The following is a 21939-nucleotide window of genomic DNA, read 5'->3' as shown; positions in this document are numbered from 1 at the left end:
AATATGGCTGCCTTACTGGGAAACATCTTTGTCGTCAAGTTCTGAAGAAAGCACTTGACAAATTACAACATGGCCCGGCAGGTTTTAACCGTCGCCTACCCTTGGCACGCTCTGCTGTGGGACGATTACAGCTTTCCCAGCGTACGTAGTCTGTTTACGTGCTTCTGGTCTAGTGGACAAAAAACATCAGACTTTTGACAGAGTGACGCTGAAGGTACAATGTGACACGAGGCGTCCTTAATCGGGAGAAATGGCGGGGAACAGTCGAAATGTGCAAAACTATGAAGAAAGCGGGAAATTGCACTCACTTGGCAATGCCCCTTTACACGTAGTGAGCTTCTGTGTGTGATGCAGCTGTTGAAGATCAAACAATGAAGGGCTGTTGTGTTCCCGGCTATTTTGCCCACATTAGAAAAGGACAGCGGCTATTTCACTTTCCTAAGGATAACGCATGCAGAAAACAGCGGGAACCGCAGGTCAAGCAAGACGGCTGGAAACCAATACATATATCCGAAGTATGCGAGCTAAGGCATCCGAAACACTTCATTCCAGAACAGTTCGTAGTGGGAGCGGAGGTCTAATGCACCATTTTAACTTTGCGCTGTTATAGTTGCTGAAACTTTAGCAGCTGTCAAAGGAGACTTCTCGCACTTGATTTCATGGCGAATGAAAAGCTGTCAGAGTCACAGTATTTGGCAAATATACAAATGCAGTTCCAAGCAGTTGAGAGTGTTGGATCCGGGTACCTTGGTATCCGAGTCAACAGACTGCACTGGAGTGTGCCACGGCCGTTGTATGAATGTAACGACTGTTCACAAGGTGGCGAGTTCCTTGGCAGATTAGCTGCAAGATGATATACTTTAGCGTAACCAACTCAGATTCGCTGTCTATGGCAGGACACCAATTTTGTGGAATTCCATGCGGTAGCGGCAATTTTCTCTTCGAAACAGGCCGCCGTTGCATTACGCTCAGTGGAGCCAAATGGGAGAGTGGGACCGAACATGACCCTGTAGAGAGCAGTGTCTTCACCCTGAAAGCAGCGCTGGCCATCAAGGCACCCTCAACCCCTTCTGGCAGATTAGAGCGATGTGCTCTCCTAGAACACAGTCCTGTTTGCACATGCTATATGCACATCAGAAATTTGATATGATGTACTGTTGCGTTCATGAAAACACAGCTACCAACAAGAGCTGCACATGGGCTACGAGAGGTGCCGTTGGAGAGGACTTCAAATTTAAATTTGACCCCCTTGGGGTCTTGACATGCGCCAACATCGCAGAGCACGCTTAAGCCAGCTTGCTTCAAGAGCTGGAATGGCAACAAAGTGTCAGCGATTATAGCAGTTTTTTCATGCCTCTTGTGACCTAAACATTTCTTACACATCACAGCAGTCATTCAGTTGAAAATGAAGCATTACGAAAAAATACATAAATATTTAGCAAATATAAAGTGGCGGTTTATGTATTGTCATATGCATCGCTAAAATGAAAAAAAAAAAAAACAATTAAAATTGAGAGTCTACAGTCCCGAAGCAGCTATGCTTACGTCATTAATGCATTAGAGGCATTGGGAGCCCCATTGCGACGAAAAGGTGGCGTTACTCGCATACATACTTCTGGTGTGCACGTGGCTGTGTAGTGTTGTGACCATTTAAATAAATAAAACCCTTCCATACTTATAGCCGCTGGCAAGATTTGAATCCGTACTGGCGAGAATAGATCTGCTGCTTCAGATCTCTCCGCCATTGCTGCAGCCTCTCCTTGCATGTGCTGAACTGCCAGGCTCTTGCGCTGTGCTCGCACTGCAAGCACTAGTTTGCGTTGCTGCGCTCAGAGGGTGCCACAAACATGTGGCGCATGTGTCAGTTCAAGCATCAAAGGTGTCTGGAGTGGTTCGCAGCTTAACTGCTTAGTGGAGGCATGAATCCAGGACCTTCTACTATGCATACTAAACGCAAAGTGAAAGCACAAGCATACAGAAGCAAAAGGGGTGGCACACTGTCATCTTACAATGTGGATTAAGCGACCCTTTATTTCAATGTACAGCAGTTCTGCATGTGCACAATGCTGAAGCACTATGCTAATTTTCACCTCTTAAAAAAAGACACACTAGCTCTACTTGCATTGCTACAAGTGCCTACCAAAGAGAAAGCTTTACATACAGGCCTCTTTGTATGCGATGACAATGTTCAAATAAAGGAGACGAGTCATGTAGAGGGAGTGCACTGAGGGCGTCTCAGGTGCACCCTGACAGCATGTTTTATTCCAGCTCCCTATACCAGGCGGGGGGAAAGGGGAGGAGTTGAATACACTATGCTTACCAGGCTGCAGGGGGAGAAAAAAAAAGGCAGGCAGGCATATGTAGTAGGCAGTGCATGAAGGCAGGAGAAGGGAAAGGGCTGAGAGCTGTCTGTCTACGGAATGAAAGTGGCTCAGAAGCGACCAGCACGCTCCTCTCGGTCCTTCTTCTCTCGGGAGCGGGACCTGCGCTCTCGGCTGCGACTGCGACGCCTGCGCTCACGGCTGCGGCTGCGGCGTCGGGGACCTTTGGGACTTCGTGATCCAGATCGGGACCTAGGACAGCAACACAGCACACATTATGCGAATGAACTTGTAAAGCAACAGACCTCTCCCAGTCTACGTCATCAGCGCATCGCACAGTACATGGGCCTCTAGATTTTCGACAGAGGTGAAATTCTAGAGGCCCGTATACTGTGCAATGTCAGTGCACGTTAAAGAACCCCAGGTGGTTGAAATTTCCGCAGCCCTTCGGCGTCCCTCACATCCTAGGTCACTTTGGGACGTTAAACCTCAATAAACCAAACCAAACCAGAAACTAATAAATGTGTAATAGTTGTGTTCGATACAATCTGGCCAAGTCTCTCATCAGCATAGCACCAAGTGGAGCATCAAGCCATTCGTCCAGCTCCAACACTTGGAACCTTCACTAGCACAACACTGCTGGCCCCAAGAATAGGCACATATAGCTTTACAGCAAATCTCCTCCAGTCTCATTAAATTACCCTACCATCTCAAAAACTACAGAATGCTGCCCTAGGTATTCATTTTAAGAAAACTCTGCCACAGACAATGAGCACTGGGCAGCAGGTACCATGTGCTCAGTATGACTTGCAACATGCCTGGGGGGGGGGGGGGGGGGGGGGGGGAAGGAGCTCACTTTGCGAACCAGTGAGAAACAGGTGCTGCTGAAAAGTCAGCCATACAGCTACCCCACAGCATGCCTGCATGTATGGTGTTCTCCATCACGGCACATTGATTTCCTATCAAGCACACAGCAGAATGCAGTCCCTGCCAGCGCGCTGCAAATCATATTGAGTGCAACTGTATGTGTACGGTTTCTCATGAAATGAGATCCCTCGCACATAGTTTGACCACATACACGACCCAAGAGAAAGCAGACATGAATCGAAGGTAGAGAGACACAATGTAATGTAGTGTATGGAAAAGGGTAGACAGCTGCTATAAATTTTTCCCAGAAGAGACTAAAAAGTCTTCAAGAGGGTTTTGTGCTCGATGAAATGCTCCTTTGATCCGGTGTCCTGTAATCTCCTCTTGTGCTTATTCACACCCTCTTTCTTTTATCCAAACTGTTGCAAATCGCATTACATCTGTGTATGGAGTGCTGATCTTTGTCAAGCTTTTTCGCTGCTTTTCTTTTTTTTTTTGCAATACCCCTAGCGTTCGGTTTGGTTTTTAGGGTTTAACGTCCCAAAGCGACTCGGGCTATGAGGGACTCCGTAGTGAAGGGCTCTGGAAATTTCAACCATCTAGATTTTGAAAGAACGATAACATGGTTCCAAGTGGGGGGGAGAAAAAAAAAAGCGGCTCACCTCCTGCGGCGCTTGCGGCCATACAGTTCCCGGCGCAGCTCCCTTGAGATAGGCTTGAGGTGCATGAAGTTGCAAAAGCCACTGCGAGTGCACTCCCTAGATACAACAGGAAAGAGGGCAGCCCCTGATGACAACACCCCTCCTCTGTCCACAAAGGTGTGAGCACCACTCTCGACGACAAAGGCCCTGCACACTACGCCGTCACGGCAGGCCTACACTTTGGTGCAGCGAGTCTAAACGCGCCCGCACAAAAATCTCCCATCGCGCACGACAGTATCCAACTCAATGTGCTTGGCTCTGCCCCAGACGGGGAGATAGTGTGTGTACTCCTGCATAGATATTCGCCCCAACAAATTGAGGAAGTGTCACGAGATGTTTACAGCAGCAGGATGAGTGGTGTGCACAACAAATCAAAACCGTATTTCCAAAACAACATACACAATGGTTGAGAATTGGCTTTCAATCTACACACATTTTGAAAACCTGACCATGATGTGAAAAGGGGATGAAATCATATAAACGTTAAAGGGAGACCAAGGGTAACTGCAATTTTTGTTCTTCGCAAATATCGGTTTATATTTTATGGGTTTTCCTGAGCATGTTGGGTTTGCCTGGCATCAAAAGACACTTTATTGCCAAAAAATGGGATTTAAAAATATTCCTGCAACTCGATTGAAACTCTCGATATCTCAACTGAAAAGGAGTCCATGATCACTGTCTTAAAGCAAATGGGTGTGTCTCTGGGATCTGCACCAGATACACTTTGTCGACACTTTTATTCCACTTTTCGGTCTTTTACAGCTTATAAAGTCTCCCTTTTCAGTGAAAGTGGCTCTTTGTCTTTGACATGCGGTAATCTATCGATACAGACCAATTAAACTTGCACTAAAGAGGAATCTGAAATCGTCGTTCTACTGCGGGAACTCGATCTACGCTCTCAGAGCATTCTTAGAAACGTCGGATTTTTGTCCTATGCGGCCGATTTCCCTTTTTTCCCGACTTTATTTTTAAAAACTCACCTCCGAAAAGAGGACCCAGCCAACGCGTGGAGTTCTTTTCACCCAGTCGCGTAGACGCTTTGCTTTCGCTTTTATTTTTTTTCTAGGTTTCCGTGAAGAAATTGTTTCAGTCACAGACTACATGGCTGCAAATTAGGCCCGCGGAAATAAAAATACACGTGAACTCTTTGCTATCACCGAGTGCTACGTATCACTTCGCGCCTATGGCAGAGCGGTAGGCCGTCACGCGGCTGGCTGAAAGGCACTCCACGCGATGGCCGACTCCTTTTCTAAGGAGAGTTCAAAAAGAAAAGGGGAGGGGGGGAGGGAATATGTAATTCGAATTAATAGAGAAATCAGCCACACAGGACAATAATTCGAGGTTTCTAAGAATGCTCGGAGCGTGCATACAGAGTTCCCACAGTAAAAAGACGAGCTCATAATCCTCTTTAGTGCACCTTTAATCCTCGATGTCCCTATAGTATGCACTTATCTGGAGCAGGAGTTGATTGACTGAACTTTTACACCACAAAGTGGCTGAGATATTCGCTAGAGAAAAAGAAAAAGGAAAAAGCTGCATGATTTGTATGTCAGCCTCGAGCTCAATTTCAAAACTAAAAAATTTTTTCTGTTTTCATTGTGTGCTATTTCTTCCTTGCACGATGGAACTGCCACAAAGAAGAAAAAAAATGCCTGATATTTGTATCAGCAGTTACAGAGCTATTAGAAAGCCACAACATATAATAGTGACACCATTCACTTAAAGGTGCACTGAAGAGGAATCTGAACTCATCTTTTTGCCTTGGGAACTCAATCTACACGTTCCGAGCATTCTTAGAAACTGCGATTTATTGCCCTATGTGGCCGATTTCCCTAATTAAATCGAATGAACGCCCGGCTCCCGCCTTTTTTTTTTTAATTCTGCCTCGTACGGTGGGCGGAGTCGACCAACGCGAGGAGTACCTTTCACCCAGTCCCGTGGCGGCTTGCCGCTCTGCCATCGGCGGAGTAATACGTAGTAGTCCGTAGAAGCAAATAGTCCGCGCGTATTTTTATTTCTGCGGGCTTATTTTGCGGTTATATTATCTGCAAATGAAAATATTTATTCCAGGAAACCTAAAAAACAAAATGAAGCGAAAGCAAAGCCTCCACGGAGCTGGCTGAAAGGCACTCCACGCGTTGGTCGACTCCGCCCACCGTACGAGGCAGAATTTAAAAAAAAAAGGCGGGAGCCGGACGTTAATTCAATTTAATTAGGGAAATCGGCCACACAGGGCAATAAGTCGCAGTTTCTAAGAATGCTAGGAACGTGTAGATCGAGTTTCCACGGCAAAAAGACGAGTTCAGATTCCTCTTCAGTGCACCTTTAACTGAACTCCCCTGCAAACATAGCCTCCACGCCATTAACAAACAAGCATTTAGTATCAAGGGCAAACACTTGTGTGGTGCTCATATTTTGTTATAATGAACAACAGGGTAAATAGTACACTGCATCTAGCTAAATACATTTTTCATACCCAAATGTTTCTGCCATGGCCGATTAGCTGCTCATAAAAAGCATCAAATTCAAATTTTGGAAAAAAAAAGGAAAGGAGTGTGATGAAAGTTCTCAAATTCTGGTACTGACCATGTAACAGAAACACCCTTGCAGTTGCTTAGAAAAGCATTTATAACGTGCAACTGTGCATAAAGAATGTGTAAAATGGGCCTGAAAATAATCAATGCAACCCGGGCAGTTATAGTATTGCAAGTGCAACCAGTGTACACATGACAGCATGCAATCATAAGAAACATTACATCCTTCTACAAGTTATCACACACCTTCGTACAGTTTATCATGGCATGGTATTAACTGCAACCCGGTGTACATGTTACTGATCATAGGTCTCTACTTTTGAGCCTAAAGTTCATGTCAAGCTCCTGCATTCCTGCACATTGTGAAGCAATACGCACATTGTGAAAATGCAAGGTTCGTTCCTGTAATGCTGCAGTCTGTGCAATAGCCAAACCTAATTCAGAACACAAGAGGCTCCCCCACAAAACTCGCACACTTCTGCATGCGGGAAAAAAACAAAAAGCAAAGCAAGCGAGGTGTTCTTTCAAGAAATAGTAGCACAAAGCAGCCTGAATCATCTGTACACAAGCGAGAACCATGGTGGTAATAGCAGCAAGTTTTGTTTTTTTGTAATGGGTTTATTATAACGTCACTAATTTTATTTCATGTGCAAACTTTTCTCTCTCCAGTAACCGTCTTTGTGAGGCAATAACAGTGCACTCTAAATAAATTAATGAATCCAGATGGCACTTGTTCTGCAAACACTGTAAGCAGTGCATTATACAGTCAAACCTGATTATAACGAACCCAGGCAGAGCGAATCATGCTTTATATCGAGCATCCAAAGCTGTTTATTCAACGTTCATGTGAAACATACTTTCCACACCGAACTGCACACTGGATATATCCAACTATGAGCACGTGCAATCCATCAATTCCCACGTGTGCCGGCTCCTGGCAGCCGTGCCTGGTCGCACCGCTGCGCGGGACCAGATGAGGGAGCGGGAGCAAAAGCAGCCCCCTTAGAACTTTGGGCATTCACCTGCTTCTTCACCCCACCTTGCTTTGCACTCCCATTTGGCAGCTACCCCCCACGTGACCAACTATGCGCAAGCAGGTCCGCGCCTATTGGGAGTGCCCGAACTAGTGTCAGGAGACAGAGAAGGCAAAGATCACACCAGCCCCAACCCCCACCCTCCTTTCTCTTTTTTTGCCTTGTGCGCTTCCACTGCGTTCTTGCTTCCAAGGTTCTACTCATTCCTACGGTGCTACCGATTGTACCTGCTACTAAAGTTCATCCTGCTAGTACAGCAGCGTGTCCCGATCAAAATGACGACTAAGCAGTGGCAAGCCCTGCCTGCTTCTGACAAAGCGGAGCTTAGTCATTGCGCACGATGCAACGATAAGGAACTACATGTTGCAGTGCACTTCAATACTGCCAGAAGCACACTAAGCAAAAATTTAAAGAACAAGCTGCCCACGAGTAAGAATGCACGAGCAACAACTGAACGCTGAGGGCCGTCGCATCCACCAGCCGGCATTCACTTGGCTGTTCATAATCTCATGTACAACGAACTTAGTACAAACTTGGTGCTGAAATTTGTTAGGTTATGCCTAACTACTAGATATATCAAACCAATTCCGATTAAGCATGCTGTTCGTTATAAGCGGGTCTGACTGTAACAGTAACTTCCCATTCACGGTTACTGACGTGCTTTAGCATTACGTCTTGTAATGCCATACTATCCAGGAACACAAGCAATATACAATGATTGGGACGATCAAGACAGTGAATTTATAACCAGCAAGCGATACTCGCTTACCGCCAGCACCCATGCCAGGGCACTTTGTAATAAGAGGACAAAAGGAACACCCACGCCGCTGTAAAGGAAGTTTCAGGGGGTGCTGAAAAGCAAAACCAACAACCTCCATACTCCAGCTGGAGCTGAAAAGACAATGCTGAATATGAGGAGAAAGAAGACATCAGTGGAGAGTCTGAAGCGCTGTCGAGCTAAAACAAAAATGCCTTAGGTGACCATGAGAGGAGGCTGAAAATGGAGAACACGACGTCAGACGAAGTGTGGTGTCGCAAAGCTAGAGCATATCCCTGGTTTTAGCACACAGACTGGCGCCCACGCTACAGTACAGCAAGAAAAAAAAATGAAGGAATTAAGGCTGCAAGAAGCAGTTCAAAGCTGAAAAAAAAAAAAAAATGAACTCGGTGATTCCTGAACTTCAGTGGCTACAGGGATCCCAGTGCCTGCACCGAAGAGGAAGCTGCAATAAAATGCTGCGGGAAAAAAAAAGGTGCGACAAAGCAGCATCGTTTTTTTAACAACAAAGCCAGCTTTTCTTAGCAACCGCAAGGAGTTTCTGAGACAACCTGTCACAAAACCAGGGTATGAAAGTGCACAAAGACGAGGACCTTCAGTGCATTTTGCAAATGTGGATTCAAACAATGCCGCCGTTTCCGCACAGCCTGTCTGCCAAACCCACCCAAGGAAGAGCCACTTACTCAGTAGCTGTCGTGGAACGCCAAGTCTTTGCTTTCAAGCTAAAAAGACAGAGCACAGGGTTACTCCTCAGAGCTTTCCAATCAGGCAGCAGGCTATCCATAGCTGCCTTCATTTCTTATAGCTGCCAATGTCTCTTAATCCATTAATAACAGTTCACTGCACAGCACTTCAGACACAATTTGATCCAAACGAGAACACTGCACTGCCTACACAAGGATGGCAAGGAACTCAAACATACTGTCTTGAGCATGCATGACAGCTGATGAGACAAGTGGCCACCTAGAGCTAAAGCTAACGGACAGTGGCTGTCAATGATGACAGCCTGCACTCCCTATTTAGTCATGATTAACTGCTCAGATACATGCCTAACGCAATGAACAAAGGATATGAGGTCATATTGCACAAGGCAATAGTTTACAGGTGCATGTCACCCTCCCAAAAGAGAAGCATGGAAATGCAAAGAGAAACGAACGCCCTGCTTGTCCCAAACTTGTAGCTTCGACAGTAAGGGCAACATTCCGCCACGACAAGTTTAACCTGAACCAGCCTCTCCCTATTTAGTCATGATTAACTGCTAAGATACATGCCTAAAGCAATGAAGAAAGGAGCTGAGGTCATATTGCGGAAGGCAATAGTTTGCAGGCGCATGTCACCCTCCCAAAAGAGAAGCATGGAAATGCCAAGGGGAACTAACGCCCTGCTTGTCCCAAACTTGTAGCTTCGACAGTAAGGGCAACATTCCGCTACGACAAGCTTAACCTGAACTAGTCTCGCACATGGCAACCTAATGATCCTGCTGGTGGACCGACACTAAAGCACAAAGCATGAGAAAAGCAAAGATACCATGGATACAGCTTCATGCATTACCCACATGAAGATAAATCTCATCTGTTAGCCCAGTATGCTGCCTCGCCCATCACACTGGACCCTAAACATAATAAAGCATGCCTTTCACGCATTTAGTTGATAAAAGTATTAAACTTGAAGAAAAGTTTGCACAATGCCAGACGAAAATGAAATGTTCATATTTATGTGCAGTGGGCACTACGACCCTTCCAACACAGATCACCATTTTGACCAAAACTCCAACACCTGCACCAGTCAAACAATCCCTACACTGATCTGGAGATTATAGCACCAGTCAAGGCCTCAAATGGAAATCAGCTGACAAAGCACAACACTGCAGTAAGAATTTCTAAGCCCATTCAAAATTGCATAACAGGACCACTGCAAAGCTGCAACTAGGAAGACCTCCTAGGAAGACTAGGAAGTGTAATCGCATGAAAGCTTGCCAACATGACCATCACAACGAGCTCTATGCAAAGCAGCACACATTAACAATGTAATGCATCCAATGGTCATGAATTTGCAATAAGTGCAGCAAAGCTCACCCCCTAAATGTGTTAATTTGCTGATAGTGTGTTTATACATACCCTGGTCAGGTATTTTGCAAACACTTCCATACTTTCTTTTGCGCACATAATTATGTGACAATCTGGTGGACTAGTACCCTGCTAATGGGTGCTAACAACAAAAAAAGGGCATCGGAGTACAGCCTTAGTTACAAGGCTTCAAGGTTAAGCTAGGCAGGCACAGGACTAATGCTAATTGCAGGCCACAGAATAAAGTGACAATAGTCGAACCGCATATATAAACCCAGAACTACAAAGCAGATGCAAAGCATTACTGTTAAAACAACGGCTATTACTACAGTGTAATCTCATTACAACGTACGTGGTTTCGAGAGATATTCGGATATAACACACCAATCTGCCATTGAGTTAGCTTCGTTTACTGCGGATCTGGTCCAATCGAAAATCTGTCTGCTTCACTCTTCGTTGCAGCAGACTTTTCTGCGGCAAACAGTGGTAAATTTCACGTGTACTTCAGTGTATCTATACTCGGAAGCAAGTCAAGAATGCAATGGCGAATCCCCTCAAAGGAAACGGTCAGCAGCACTGGCTGAAGGGCCTCTCCATTGACGGGCATTCGCCACTGCATTCTTGACTTGAATCCGACTACAGGTGACAGAGCGGCGGCACCAGCAACAATGACAGCTGCCATTTATTACTGTATACCGTAAAAACCCGCGTATAATACGAGGTTTTTTTCCAATAATTAGCGTCCTAAATTTCCGCCTTGTACTATTTGCGGATCCGAACAAAAATTTCTGGAAGTTGCCCGAAGTTTTGGTTTCGTTTTTGCGGCGTGGCTATGGCTTGGCTTCGTTACTCTCTACAAACGACGTCGTTTCTTTGTTGATCCGTTGGGTGCGCAGGGGGGTCGCGGTGTGCCGTGCGCCTGTTGACAATGCACGTGCTCCTACGTTCTCGGCGCGCGGGCGAGAGCCGGTTGTGGTCGGATATGTCAGATCGGCGACGCTACGCCAGGCGCAGTTCGGGAGCTCCACAGTCCAGCCGCTCCGACGCGAGGCAGCGCATGCGCAGAACGTTCTTCGTTCGAAAACCGGCTGGGAGAGGAGGCGAGTGGCGAAGGGGGTCTACTAGAGGGGAGGAGTGGCGTGGGAGGCGCGCTCTCGACGCGGCCCGCGCGAAATGCAGCTGGCTGCATTCCGCGCCGGGCGCCGTCAGACCGCGCCGGAAGCTGCCGAACACGCTGGCGATCGGGCGCCGCTGGAGTATAGAGGGTCCCGTTTCGCCGTGACGTCGCCGTGCCGTGCGCGCACGCGCGCTACGTCGGAGTATAACCACGCTTTTAACACTCGTATTATACGCGGGTGAAACTTTTTTTTCCCATTTCGCGTCTCTAAAACTTAGCCTCGTATTATATTCGGGTTCGTATTATATGCGGGTTTTTACGGTACTCTTGCATTTTAGTAGGCTCTCATTATGTCGACCAATCTCCAATTCGTAGCCCTCACAGGCAGAGGAAGAAAAAAAAAGCTGATTTTAACCTTACATAGATGCTCCTTCTTGCCCCGTAGTCACAGCATGTCAAGGAAGCACGTTTGCAGCGTGCTCTTCAGTATATTGTTCACGAACCGAACCCGTGCTCGCTCACCTTTCATCTACTGACTTTCTGTACAACCACCAACATTTCTCTGACTGCATGGTGATGCACTACATTGCTGCCATGAGATGCCGACATTGTGGTGCACACACAGGTTAGGGCGTCTCGGAGCCACGGTAACGAAAGCGTCGACGCAATCGCAAGGCCGACCATTGGCAGCTAACAGAGATCAAGGACGGGTGAGCGGCAAAGCAAACCGGTAAATGGCGAACTGCTGTCAGTGGCTCCGTGGCTTCAGATCTGGGTGCAATACACGTTCTAGAAGTCGATTATGATGCTGAAGTTTACGACCGCCAGTGCGAATCTGTCAGGTAAGTGGCTATAAAGGTGTGCAGCTTGAAATAATAGCGGAACCGATTTGCACCAGAGGTTACACTAGGCTTTTTGCACATGCAAGTCTATGCATCCTGGTAGGACTGTGGGGCTCAGCTCAAAGTCATTCAAAAGTTTGGATTCAAGGCAATTTCATGCAGAGAAATATGCATATACAGTGCATGCCTGCAGGTAGGCCAGAGCCACCTTTGGACCCAGAAATAGTGTAAACAGGTCTGAGCGCAGGTAGAACCCGACTTACTCACAGCAACAGTAGCACAAGTTGTTTATTCCATATGTGGTCCACAGAAAGCATGCGCGCCTCTGTGAGAATGAAGTTTAACTTTCACACCATAGAGGTGTGTAACCGTGTACTTATAGGTGGTGAGCGCGCTCTACCCACGTGGAGGTGCACTTCTCAAATAACAGTGAATCTTCTGCAAGCCTGACTTTAGCTTGGCTCAGATCCACTCTAAATCAAAAGCGCCTTTCAGAGGGGTTAAAGGGACACTGAGGAGAGCTCTATTAATATTTTTTTTATAGCAAAATCCGATAGTTCGGCATTTCATGGCTTTGTTGCCACTTGGCCGGCAGCGAAAGATGCATTTATTTCTAAGAACTTTGGATTCGAAGTTGAAAACGTTTTTCCCGCCGCTCTGATTCAAACTTGGGATTCTCCTATGACGACACAGGACTAAGTGACGTGAAACATGACGTGCACATGACGTAACGCAGACTCCGTGATTTCTGGCTGCCAGCAGTGCGGCCCAGCAGCAGCCGAAAAGAAAGCTACCGCCGGCCGCACGTTGAAGGCATCTATCGGCTATTGCGGCCATCGCTTCGTTTACGTTTGCACCGGCGTTTTGCCAGCGTTACAATGGATCCCGTTCTCGAAGTCGTCAACGAAGTTCTCGCAAATAGACACCTTTAGTATAGAGGCTATACCTTTAGCAAACCGTGTACCTTGTTACCGTTAGCAGAATACAGGGAGCACGCATACCACTGTGATCAGGCACTGATTGGTCCCGGCGCTGCAGGAGCGCGTAGCTGTCGGGTACGTGGCGCCATCTGGCGAGGTCAAGGAGATTTGCGCATGCATTTGCTGCGCCTCAGTGATTCGTGGCTTATCGCGTCCTAGTGTTGGTAGAACTATTGGTTCTAGCAACACTGTTTTGTCCTATGACGTCATGAAGCTTGTACTTGCGAGTTTGGCCTGTGGCGGCGATACCTGTATTTTGATTCTTGCTCTTTTCTACGTTACAAGAGCTTTGTTGTCAGTATGAGTGGTGTTTTTGTAATCAGGAGGAGGTATTCTGTCGATACAAGCCAACTTCAATTTCTCCTCAGTGTCCCTTTAAAGAACCCCAGGTTGTTGTTGTGACTGAGAGAAGGATGAAAAGGAAATTGCACGGGCCTGCTACTGGCTCGAGCCAAGCCACCACCGCTGCCACGTGCAGATAGAGGAGAGTTAAAGGGACACTGAGGAGAGCACTATTAATATTTTTTTTATAGTAAAATCCGATAGTTCGGCATGTCATGGCTTTGTTGCCACTTGGCCGGCAGCGAAAGATGCATTTATTTCTAAGAAATTTGGATTCGAAGTTGAAAAAGTTTTTCCCGCCGCTCTGATTCAAACTTGGGATTCGTCTATGACGACAGAGGACTAAGAGACGTGAAACATGACGTGCACATGACGTAACGCAGACTCCGTGATTTCTGGCTGCCAGCAGTGCGGCCTAGCAGCAGCCGAAAAGAAAGCTACCGCCGGCCGCACGTTGAAGGCATCTATCGGCTATTGCGGCCGTCGCTACAGTCGCTTCGATTACGTTTGCACTGGCGTTTTGCCAGCGTTACGATGGATCTCGTTCTCGAAGTCGTCAACGAAGTTCTCGCAAATAAACACCTTTAGCATACCGTGTACCTTGTTACCGCTAGCGAAATACCGGGAGCCCGCCTACCGCCTGAAAACAGGCGCTGATTTGTCCCGATGCTTCAGGAGCGCGCGTAGCAGCCGGGCACGTGGCGCCATCTGGCGACATCAAGGAGATTTGCGCATGCATTGGCTGCGCCTCAGTGATGCATGGTTTCTCGGTTCCTGGTGTTGCTAGAACCATTCGTTCTAGCAACACTGTTTTGTCCTATGACGTCATAACGCTTGTACTTGCGAGTTTGGCCTGTGGCGGCGATACCTGTATTTTGGTTTTTGCTCTTTTCTACGCTACAAGAGCTTTGTTGCCAGTATGCATGGCGTTTTTGTAATCAGGAGCTGGTATTCTGTCGATGCAAGTCAACTTCAATTTCTCCTCAGTGTCCCTTCAAGAATGAATAAACCCGTTCTTGTCCGTAGCTATGCATGGCTTGTAGAACACTTTTGTTACAAGAGACTCATCTGTAGCCGTGAATCAAAATCTGTTGCAACAATTAAAAAAAAAAAAGTTTTTATAAATGGCAGAAAAAAGTATTATCTGGGAAAACGTATAAACCAAATCACCTAATTTTGAAAAATGTCACTGATGAATAAGGCATACCTTTGAACTGACACTTCCACTCCATAAAAATGTTGCTTGACATTCCTAGTGAAGAGATGAACTGACACTTCCACTCCATAAAAATGTTGCTTGACATTCCTAGTGAAGAGATCTGAGCAGCTCCTTTTCTACTGCCCGCAGGATTCAGACCGCATTTTCGCAGTCCTTAGTGTGGAAGAAACTTAGCAACACATTCGATCCGCCAATCACAATGGCGGAAGTAGCCGGAAGCTCTACCGTGTTGTTTTCGGATGCTTCTCTCTCTTGCAATAATGCTCTGCGTGGAAGCCGCCGCAGTGGCCGAGACTTAGCCTGCCTGCAAGCGCACTGTTGCAGTGCTCAGATGCCTCGCCCCGTTGCCTGCAGGCACTGGCAAAAAGCTGCGTTTCTCCTCTTCATGGCACGTCCCGCGCAACCCACTAGTATGTTAGCGCAGTTTATTTTCAGATGCTTCTCCCCTAAGCACACATGCCTAGCAGGGAAGCCATCACTGATGCCTTTCAGTTGTTTACGTCACGTGCACTCAGGCTTGGCTCACTCATACCATACTACCGAACCAAACAAAAAAATAGCGATGGGACTTTTTTTTCTTGCCCAATTTTGAGCATATAAACCGGGAACGTAACAATGTTTTACTGTACTCAAATTTTTCAGACTTCTTTTACAGCAAACTGAAATCTTTGATGCTATGAAGTTTGCAGTTTGTGGGTGTTTAATGTCCCAAAGCGACTCAGGCTATGACGGACGCCGCAGTGAATGACTCGGGAAATTTCGACCACCTGGGATTCCTTAACGTGCACTGACATCGCACAGTACACGGGCCTCTAGAATTTTGCCTCCATCGAAATTCAACCGCCGCAGCCTGGATCGAACCCGCATATTTTGGGTCAGCAGCCGAGCGCCACACCCCCTGAGCCACCGTGGTGGCAGCGATGCTGTCAAGAACTGTTGCAATGAGACTACACTGCATTATGACAAGAGCTGGTGGGATACCACTTGTTGCATTTCATATGTTTTTGTAACATCACATTCATTTTCTACATTACTCACAGCTTCCACGTAGCACATAGCTGCATGAAGCTCAGAAAAGGAGGACCTATTTCCTAGGTATCCAGAAGTGTATTCACTTGATATTAACAAAGCAATCATTTAATGATTCATTGATAATCCAAGTCCTATAACTAGATGTATCCAGTAAATTACGCTACCTGCACAGCAGCTAGAAGAGGGAAAGTAACCAGAAATCAACCTTACAAGAAATGGTTGCCAGATGACAAACCTCTAAGCCAACAGCCAGGTTTACAACTTCTTTTTAACATTCCTGCAATACGTTCTTCAGCCAACCAGAAACAACGGACCCCCCTTTGGACTATGCGATACAAGACCCACTGCTACTTTAGCACTGTGAAAGGGGACAACTCTCCTGAGCTTGTGCAAACTGCCTATCACACTAAGGCGAAAACACTGTAGTAGATATGTTACAAACAAAAAAAGCGCACACAACTGCTCCAGTTGCTTGCCGTTTGTTTACTGCCCTATAGAATGGACTGTTTTTATGCCCTGCAAGTGCCAAAAATAAAATCGTCACATTCAGTAACAAAGGCAACCCAGCAATTGACAGAAGGACAACTTGGAACCCACAAGGATATCTCAATTTTTTCCAGAATTCACGAAGTAACTATGAAAGTTCCAAAGCAGAATAACGCAGGGCACAAAGCCCCTGTGCATGAGGGAGTACAGTCAACAAGCCCGAAATCTCAAGGCATAAACAGCGCAACAACGAACCCAAACAACCACCCCCAATCACTACTGTGACCTCGAAGAAGACTAGCAAAGTGGAGACTCGCTGATCAAGCACAAACGAAACTGCATCAATGCAGTCATCACTTCACGGATCGCAAAGGTGTGACAATCGAAGACTGCATGAGCCATTCAACAGTAGCTATTTATGAGGAGGACCTAACATAAACCACAACTGTAACAAGCAGTGCAAAGGCAGCCTCGCCTGTAAGGTCACAGTCAAAGTCCAACTGCTCAAAGAAGAGGCTGGAGGTCACTCACCCCATCTCATACTGGCGACAGCAGGCCTCACGGAAGTCAGTGACTGGTGACAGCTCCGAGTAAATTGGGTGGCCAGCAAACCACCGATTGTTCAGGTCTGCCACCGCTTTTTCAGCATCTTCTTCTCTGCGAAACTTTGAAGGAAGAAAACAGCAGGTGGAGGGAGGGAAGCATCAATTTGGCACACCACTGAAGTATGCCACAAATCAGCCCAGATGATGTACTGCAGAAGTACATTTGTCAGAAATTTTCACGGACAGCATTTTGTGTGACAATGGAACTAAGTGCACTATATACTGGTGATTAAAAGAATCTGCCCCGCCCGCCCCACACTCACAAAAACGAAGGCTTCCCCAAGCTTTAAAGGGACACTGAGGAGAAATTGAAGTTGGCTTGTATCGGCAGAATACCAGCTCCTGATTACAAAAACGCCACTCACACTGACAACAAACCAATCTTGTAACGTAGAAAAGAGCAAGAACCAAAATACAGGTATCGCCGCCACAGGCCAAACTCGCAAGTACAAGCGTGATGACGTCATAGGACAAAGCAGTGTTGCTAGAACCAATGGTTCTAGCAACTCTAGGACCCGAGAATCCACCAATCACTGAGGCGCAGCCAATGCATGTGCAAATCTCCTTGACGTCGCCAGATGGCGCCACGTGCCCGGCAGCTACGAGCGCGCCTGAAGCATCGGGACCAATCAGCGCCTGCTCACCGGCGTTAGGGGGGCTCCCAGTATTCCGCTAGCGGTAACAAGGTACACGGTATGCTAAAGGTGTCTATTTGCGAGAACTCCGTTGACAACTTCGAGACCGAGATCTATCGTAACGCTGGCAAAACGCCAGTGCAAACGTAAGCGAAGCGACGGTAGCGACGGCCGCAATAGCCGATAGATGCCTTCAACGTGCGGCCGGCGGTAGCTTTCTTTTCGCTGCTGCTAGGCCGCACTGCTGGCTGCCAGAAATCACGGAGTCTGCGTTACGTCATGTTCACGTCATGTTTTACGTCACTTAGTCCTGTGTCGTCATAGGAGAATCCCAAGTTTGAATCAGAGCGGCGGGAAAAACTTTTTCAACTTCGAATCCAAATTTCTTAGAAATAAATGCATCTTTTGCTGCCGGCCAAGTGGCAACTAAGCCATGACATGCCGAACTATCGGATTTTGCTATAAAAAAAATATTAATAGTGCTCTCCTCACTGTCCCTTTAAAACACCAAAGGGAAAGAATCTAAACAAGAAAAAATCTTGCAAAGCATTCAGCTAAATGTCACAAAATAAAGCATAACAGATAGACCTTGCTCACCTTGACATAGACATTGCCCACAAGATGGTCACCAAGGTTGTCACATACATTCATCTCCTCAATCTCTCCATACTGTAACGAGAAAGCGAAAGCCAACAGCACTCAATGCTAAACAAATATGCCCTCAGTAGGAGTGAAGCTAATGCAAAAATAGAAAGAGATCAGTGACACACCAGAGCCCTAATTCGTACTGGAAGCAAGCACTAAAGATTCGAAGCAATTTTGTTTCTGTTGAGAGTGCCCTAAAAACTATTTCTATATTCTTTTATTACTAAACAATATTTCCAAGTGTTCTTAAGAAAAATTGCGAATCATTTGTTTGATAGAGCTGCCACAAACAATGCTATTAAGCACTTTCTCCAATCTTGGCACAACATATGAAAACCAGTTTATGGCCTCAAGCTTATATGAAAATGATGACACTACGCAGTGAGGCCACGACACCCGAGTACTTTGACATCTTGTCTACGCATAGACGACATAACAACAACAACATAATCCTTCCGACTTCGGTAAATGGTGGCAGTAGCGGTATGCATTATGCTAAAAAGTATCTTGCGCAGGTCGTCACTCTGTCGCAGTGTCTCGCGCTCAGGTTCGAATAAGTCAGGGAAGGCCATTGATCAATGTTTTCTCCACCGTCGACGTGACGGTGAAGCACCGCCGGGCCAGCTGGGCATTCACATGGTTGTTATAAGCATGGTGCCAGCCTTGGCAAGGAGGAGTTAGAGGGAACAGGCAACTATTGTATGCAAACTTCAGCGTCGTGCTCAGATAGGCTGTTTTGATTCGTCCGGCCCAATGTTGTCATTGGGAAAGTGAAATGAGAATGGGAAGCACCGAGAAAATCGAGTTGAGGGCAGGATTTTGTTTGCTTGTATTTTGAAATTTGTTTATCGAGTAACTCCCGTTCCTATGTCCCGATTCCTGCAATTCTTTTTGAGTCAGCATCTATGGGACAAAGAATCATCTGGAGTATAGGCAGCATCCCTTCAAATAGTGTTTCAGAGCCCCCTTAATGTGCACTGACAGCGCACAGTACACGGGCCTCTAGAATTTCGCCTCCATCGAAATTCGACTGCCGCGGCCGAGACCAAACCCATGTCTTTCGGGTCAGCAGCCGAGAGCCATAACCACTGAGCCGCCGCGGTGGCTCATTGTCATTGGGAAAGTGAAATGAGAATGGGAAGCACCGAGAAAATCGAGTTGAGGGCAGGATTTTGTTTGTTTGTATTTTGAAATTTGTTTATCGAGTAACTCCCGTTCCTATGTCCCAATTCCTGCAATTATTTTTGAGTCAGCATCTATAGACCTTATGCGAAATGCACTGCCATCTAGCGGTCGCCGCGCGCAATCCGCCATGTTGGAGGATAGCCGCCGCATTCACAGCACACACCGGTACACGCTCGTTGCGCGCGCTCGAGTTTCACCGTCCTCAATACGCCCACATACTGCTCAGTGGTTTGCTGTACGGGTCACAAAGACGTCCAGGGAAAAAAGCGCTTGATTTGAGCGCATTTCTATTTTTGGACTGCGATCCCCGACATCCGCAGCACAAATGTTGCAGAACCGTCGCTCATGGCGAGGCATTGCGCAACGCATTTCGTTATCTCCATGCAGCTAATGAAATAAGAAATTTTCTAAACCATTTCTAACAGAACTGTCGAGGACTTGAGCACATTAGACAGCAAGAATTTTGTAGCACCAAAAAATCAAACTAGGTGCTTAAATTCAGTGGTTGGTCCCTTTAAAGCATTAAATGCTGTGAGCTTGTGAGGTACTTTATTTATTTATTGAATACTGCGGACATGCTGTATGTCCAAGCAGGAGAGGGAAATACATACAGGAGGGAAAAGCAAAGCAGGTGCGATAGTACCGAACGATATAAATGCCACAAAACAAACAACGCAAAAGTACAATTCAAAACGCAGTTACAGTACAGCTATTAAACCAGCAGTGAAAATCAAGAATTATCACAAAGCAACGGAGAGTTCTCCGGTAGAGCATTCCATTGAGAAACTGTTCTCGGAAAAAAAGAAAACTTGTAGATATTTGTGCGTGCAAAAATAGGTTTCAAGCTAAGGGCATGCTTATGGCGCGAGGCTCGTGCAGAATCATTAACGATGTAATTTTCAGGTCGGATACCAAGTCGAGAAAAGTATAATGAATGAAGGAAGTTGAGACGGGCTTTCTTCCTTCTATCTGCCAGTGGTTCTAAGTTTGCGAGTTTCAACATGGCGGAAGGAGAGCACACCACAACCTATTTCCTTTAGCTAATCACATAAAGAGGGCAACTAATGGCGTTCATTCTTTCACAAAATGCATCCAAAGAAATAGCGCATGGAGACAGGCTGGAATTAACTTGGTACCCAGCAGACAGAGAAGATTCAACAACAACAAAAAAGGAAGAAGCAATTTTTCTTCGTTCAGATTCATTTTTACAGCTGTTGTCTTTAAGACATCCCTGAAATTCCAGTACTTTTGAACGCACAAGTACAGCAAACTAACATCACCTACCTTATCCTCAAGCTCAACAAACACATCTTCAAAGAAATTGTCAAAATGTTCCTGCATTTCCTCTTCCGTCATGTTGGCCACTGAAAGAAAATATTGGCATAACATTACCACACGCTGCTTGAAAAATTATACATTCGCACAGAACTCTGTATTACTGGCTAGGTACTCTGAACTGAATATTATGAAACGCATGCGATAATTTCCTGCAATCATGTATTCTTTCAGGGAGTGGTTTCCTTTGCCGCAGCCGTCGCTCCTTCTTATTTTTACCGGTAATCTCAGCTATTTCCGAGCATATCTCAGAAATTTGCAGCTCACCTCGAAATAATCGTGACAGAGTGACAGAACTTACAGTGCGATCCATCAGCAGTCTGGGCCGAGTTCTGAGGGTTGTGGTAGAGGTTCTGCAGCAGAACTGTCTGCAATTGAAAAAGGCAAAATAAATTAACAATGATGTTCTGCAGCACGGCTGTCTACAATTGAAAAAGGCAAAAGAAATTAACAATGACGAACAATGCGGTCCCGCTCGCCTCACAAACATGGCAGGCCATTTACGCATGCAAACCACTTGCAACTTACCTGACTGAAAGTAGGTTTGTTGTGAATCCTCGAACACCTGTCGCCATGTCGACAAGCTCCAATCTTGAAGTAGAAGGAGCAGTTGACCCTGCCAGAACGGACAGTTGAGGAGGTTGGCAAAAAAGAACGGCAAATTCCAAGATCGATTCCCGCTAGGCACAAGCTGGGAGGCCAACACCGCCATGAACCCCGCCGCTTGATTGGCAGAGAAAAAAAACCCAGACTAGCGTCTCTCTCCTTCAGACCAACAAAGTAGAGTAAAGTATCGTTAAGTTATATTGCAGCTGATTATGACGCCGCTCAGCTGTATGGTGTACTGCCGTAAAACCAAACGATCCGCTGCGAACGCTACAGCTTGACAACGTTGAGCCTGTGAGCGTAATGGCTGAAACGTAGCCAGTTTGTTTAGGCGGGTTCGCTAATAAACAACAAAAATCCAGAGCTGAACTAGGCAAAAAGTGCTCCGTGGTCTTACAAGAAGAGATTCCGTTCGTAATAATATCCGTCAGAGCAAAAAATAAGGCACTTACTTATCTTTTTCGGTGCCGAAAATCGACGCCAAATACTCCGCCATCTTGGCCGCACGATTTCCTTCGACGACGGGCCAGGACGGCTCCTACCGCCTTACACTTCACTGAAAGACCTGTATTTATAGAGGACGCTGCAAGTTGTTTATTGTTATAAATA

General features: G+C 46.3%; 1 protein-coding gene across 2 annotated transcripts; it reads right to left on the bottom strand.

Annotated features, from left to right (window-relative positions):
• Positions 1-2211: 2211 nt before the first annotated feature.
• U2af38 (U2 small nuclear riboprotein auxiliary factor 38) lies at positions 2212-21895 on the bottom strand. 2 transcript variants are annotated; one of them, XM_089549095.1, is made up of 9 exons: positions 21783-21895; positions 21253-21340; positions 21026-21092; positions 20674-20753; positions 18157-18228; positions 16851-16984; positions 8919-8957; positions 3851-3946; positions 2212-2573 (listed from the first exon to the last, which is right to left on the bottom strand). In XM_089549095.1, exons 1-9 carry the CDS (start codon positions 21824-21826, stop codon positions 2432-2434), a joined length of 762 nt encoding a protein of 253 aa, XP_089405221.1. In that variant the 5' UTR covers positions 21827-21895; the 3' UTR covers positions 2212-2431. The 2 variants fall into 2 exon arrangements, with proteins under 2 accessions (XP_089405221.1, XP_089405222.1); XM_089549096.1 differs by lacking the exon at positions 8919-8957.
• Between the last annotated feature and the right edge of the window lie 44 nt (positions 21896-21939).

The sequence above is a fragment of the Amblyomma mixtum genome, chromosome 6 (assembly GCF_055824585.1).
Source record: "Amblyomma mixtum isolate Tamu chromosome 6, ASM5582458v1, whole genome shotgun sequence".
NCBI classification, from domain to species: domain Eukaryota; kingdom Metazoa; phylum Arthropoda; class Arachnida; order Ixodida; family Ixodidae; genus Amblyomma; species Amblyomma mixtum.
This window is presented reverse-complemented; position numbering and strand designations above follow the sequence as displayed.

Coding starts and splice junctions, on each gene's coding strand:
- U2af38 (XM_089549095.1), bottom strand. CDS start 21,826: ATGGCGGAGTATTTGGCGTCGATTTTCGGCACCGAAAAAGATAA. Junction 21,093..21,252: donor ACAAACCTACTTTCAGTCAG/GTAAGTTGCAAG, acceptor TTTCAATTGCAG/ACAGTTCTGCTGCAGAACCT. Junction 3,947..8,918: donor CGTTCCACGACAGCTACTGA/GTAAGTGGCTCT, acceptor TGTTGTATCTAG/GGAGTGCACTCGCAGTGGCT.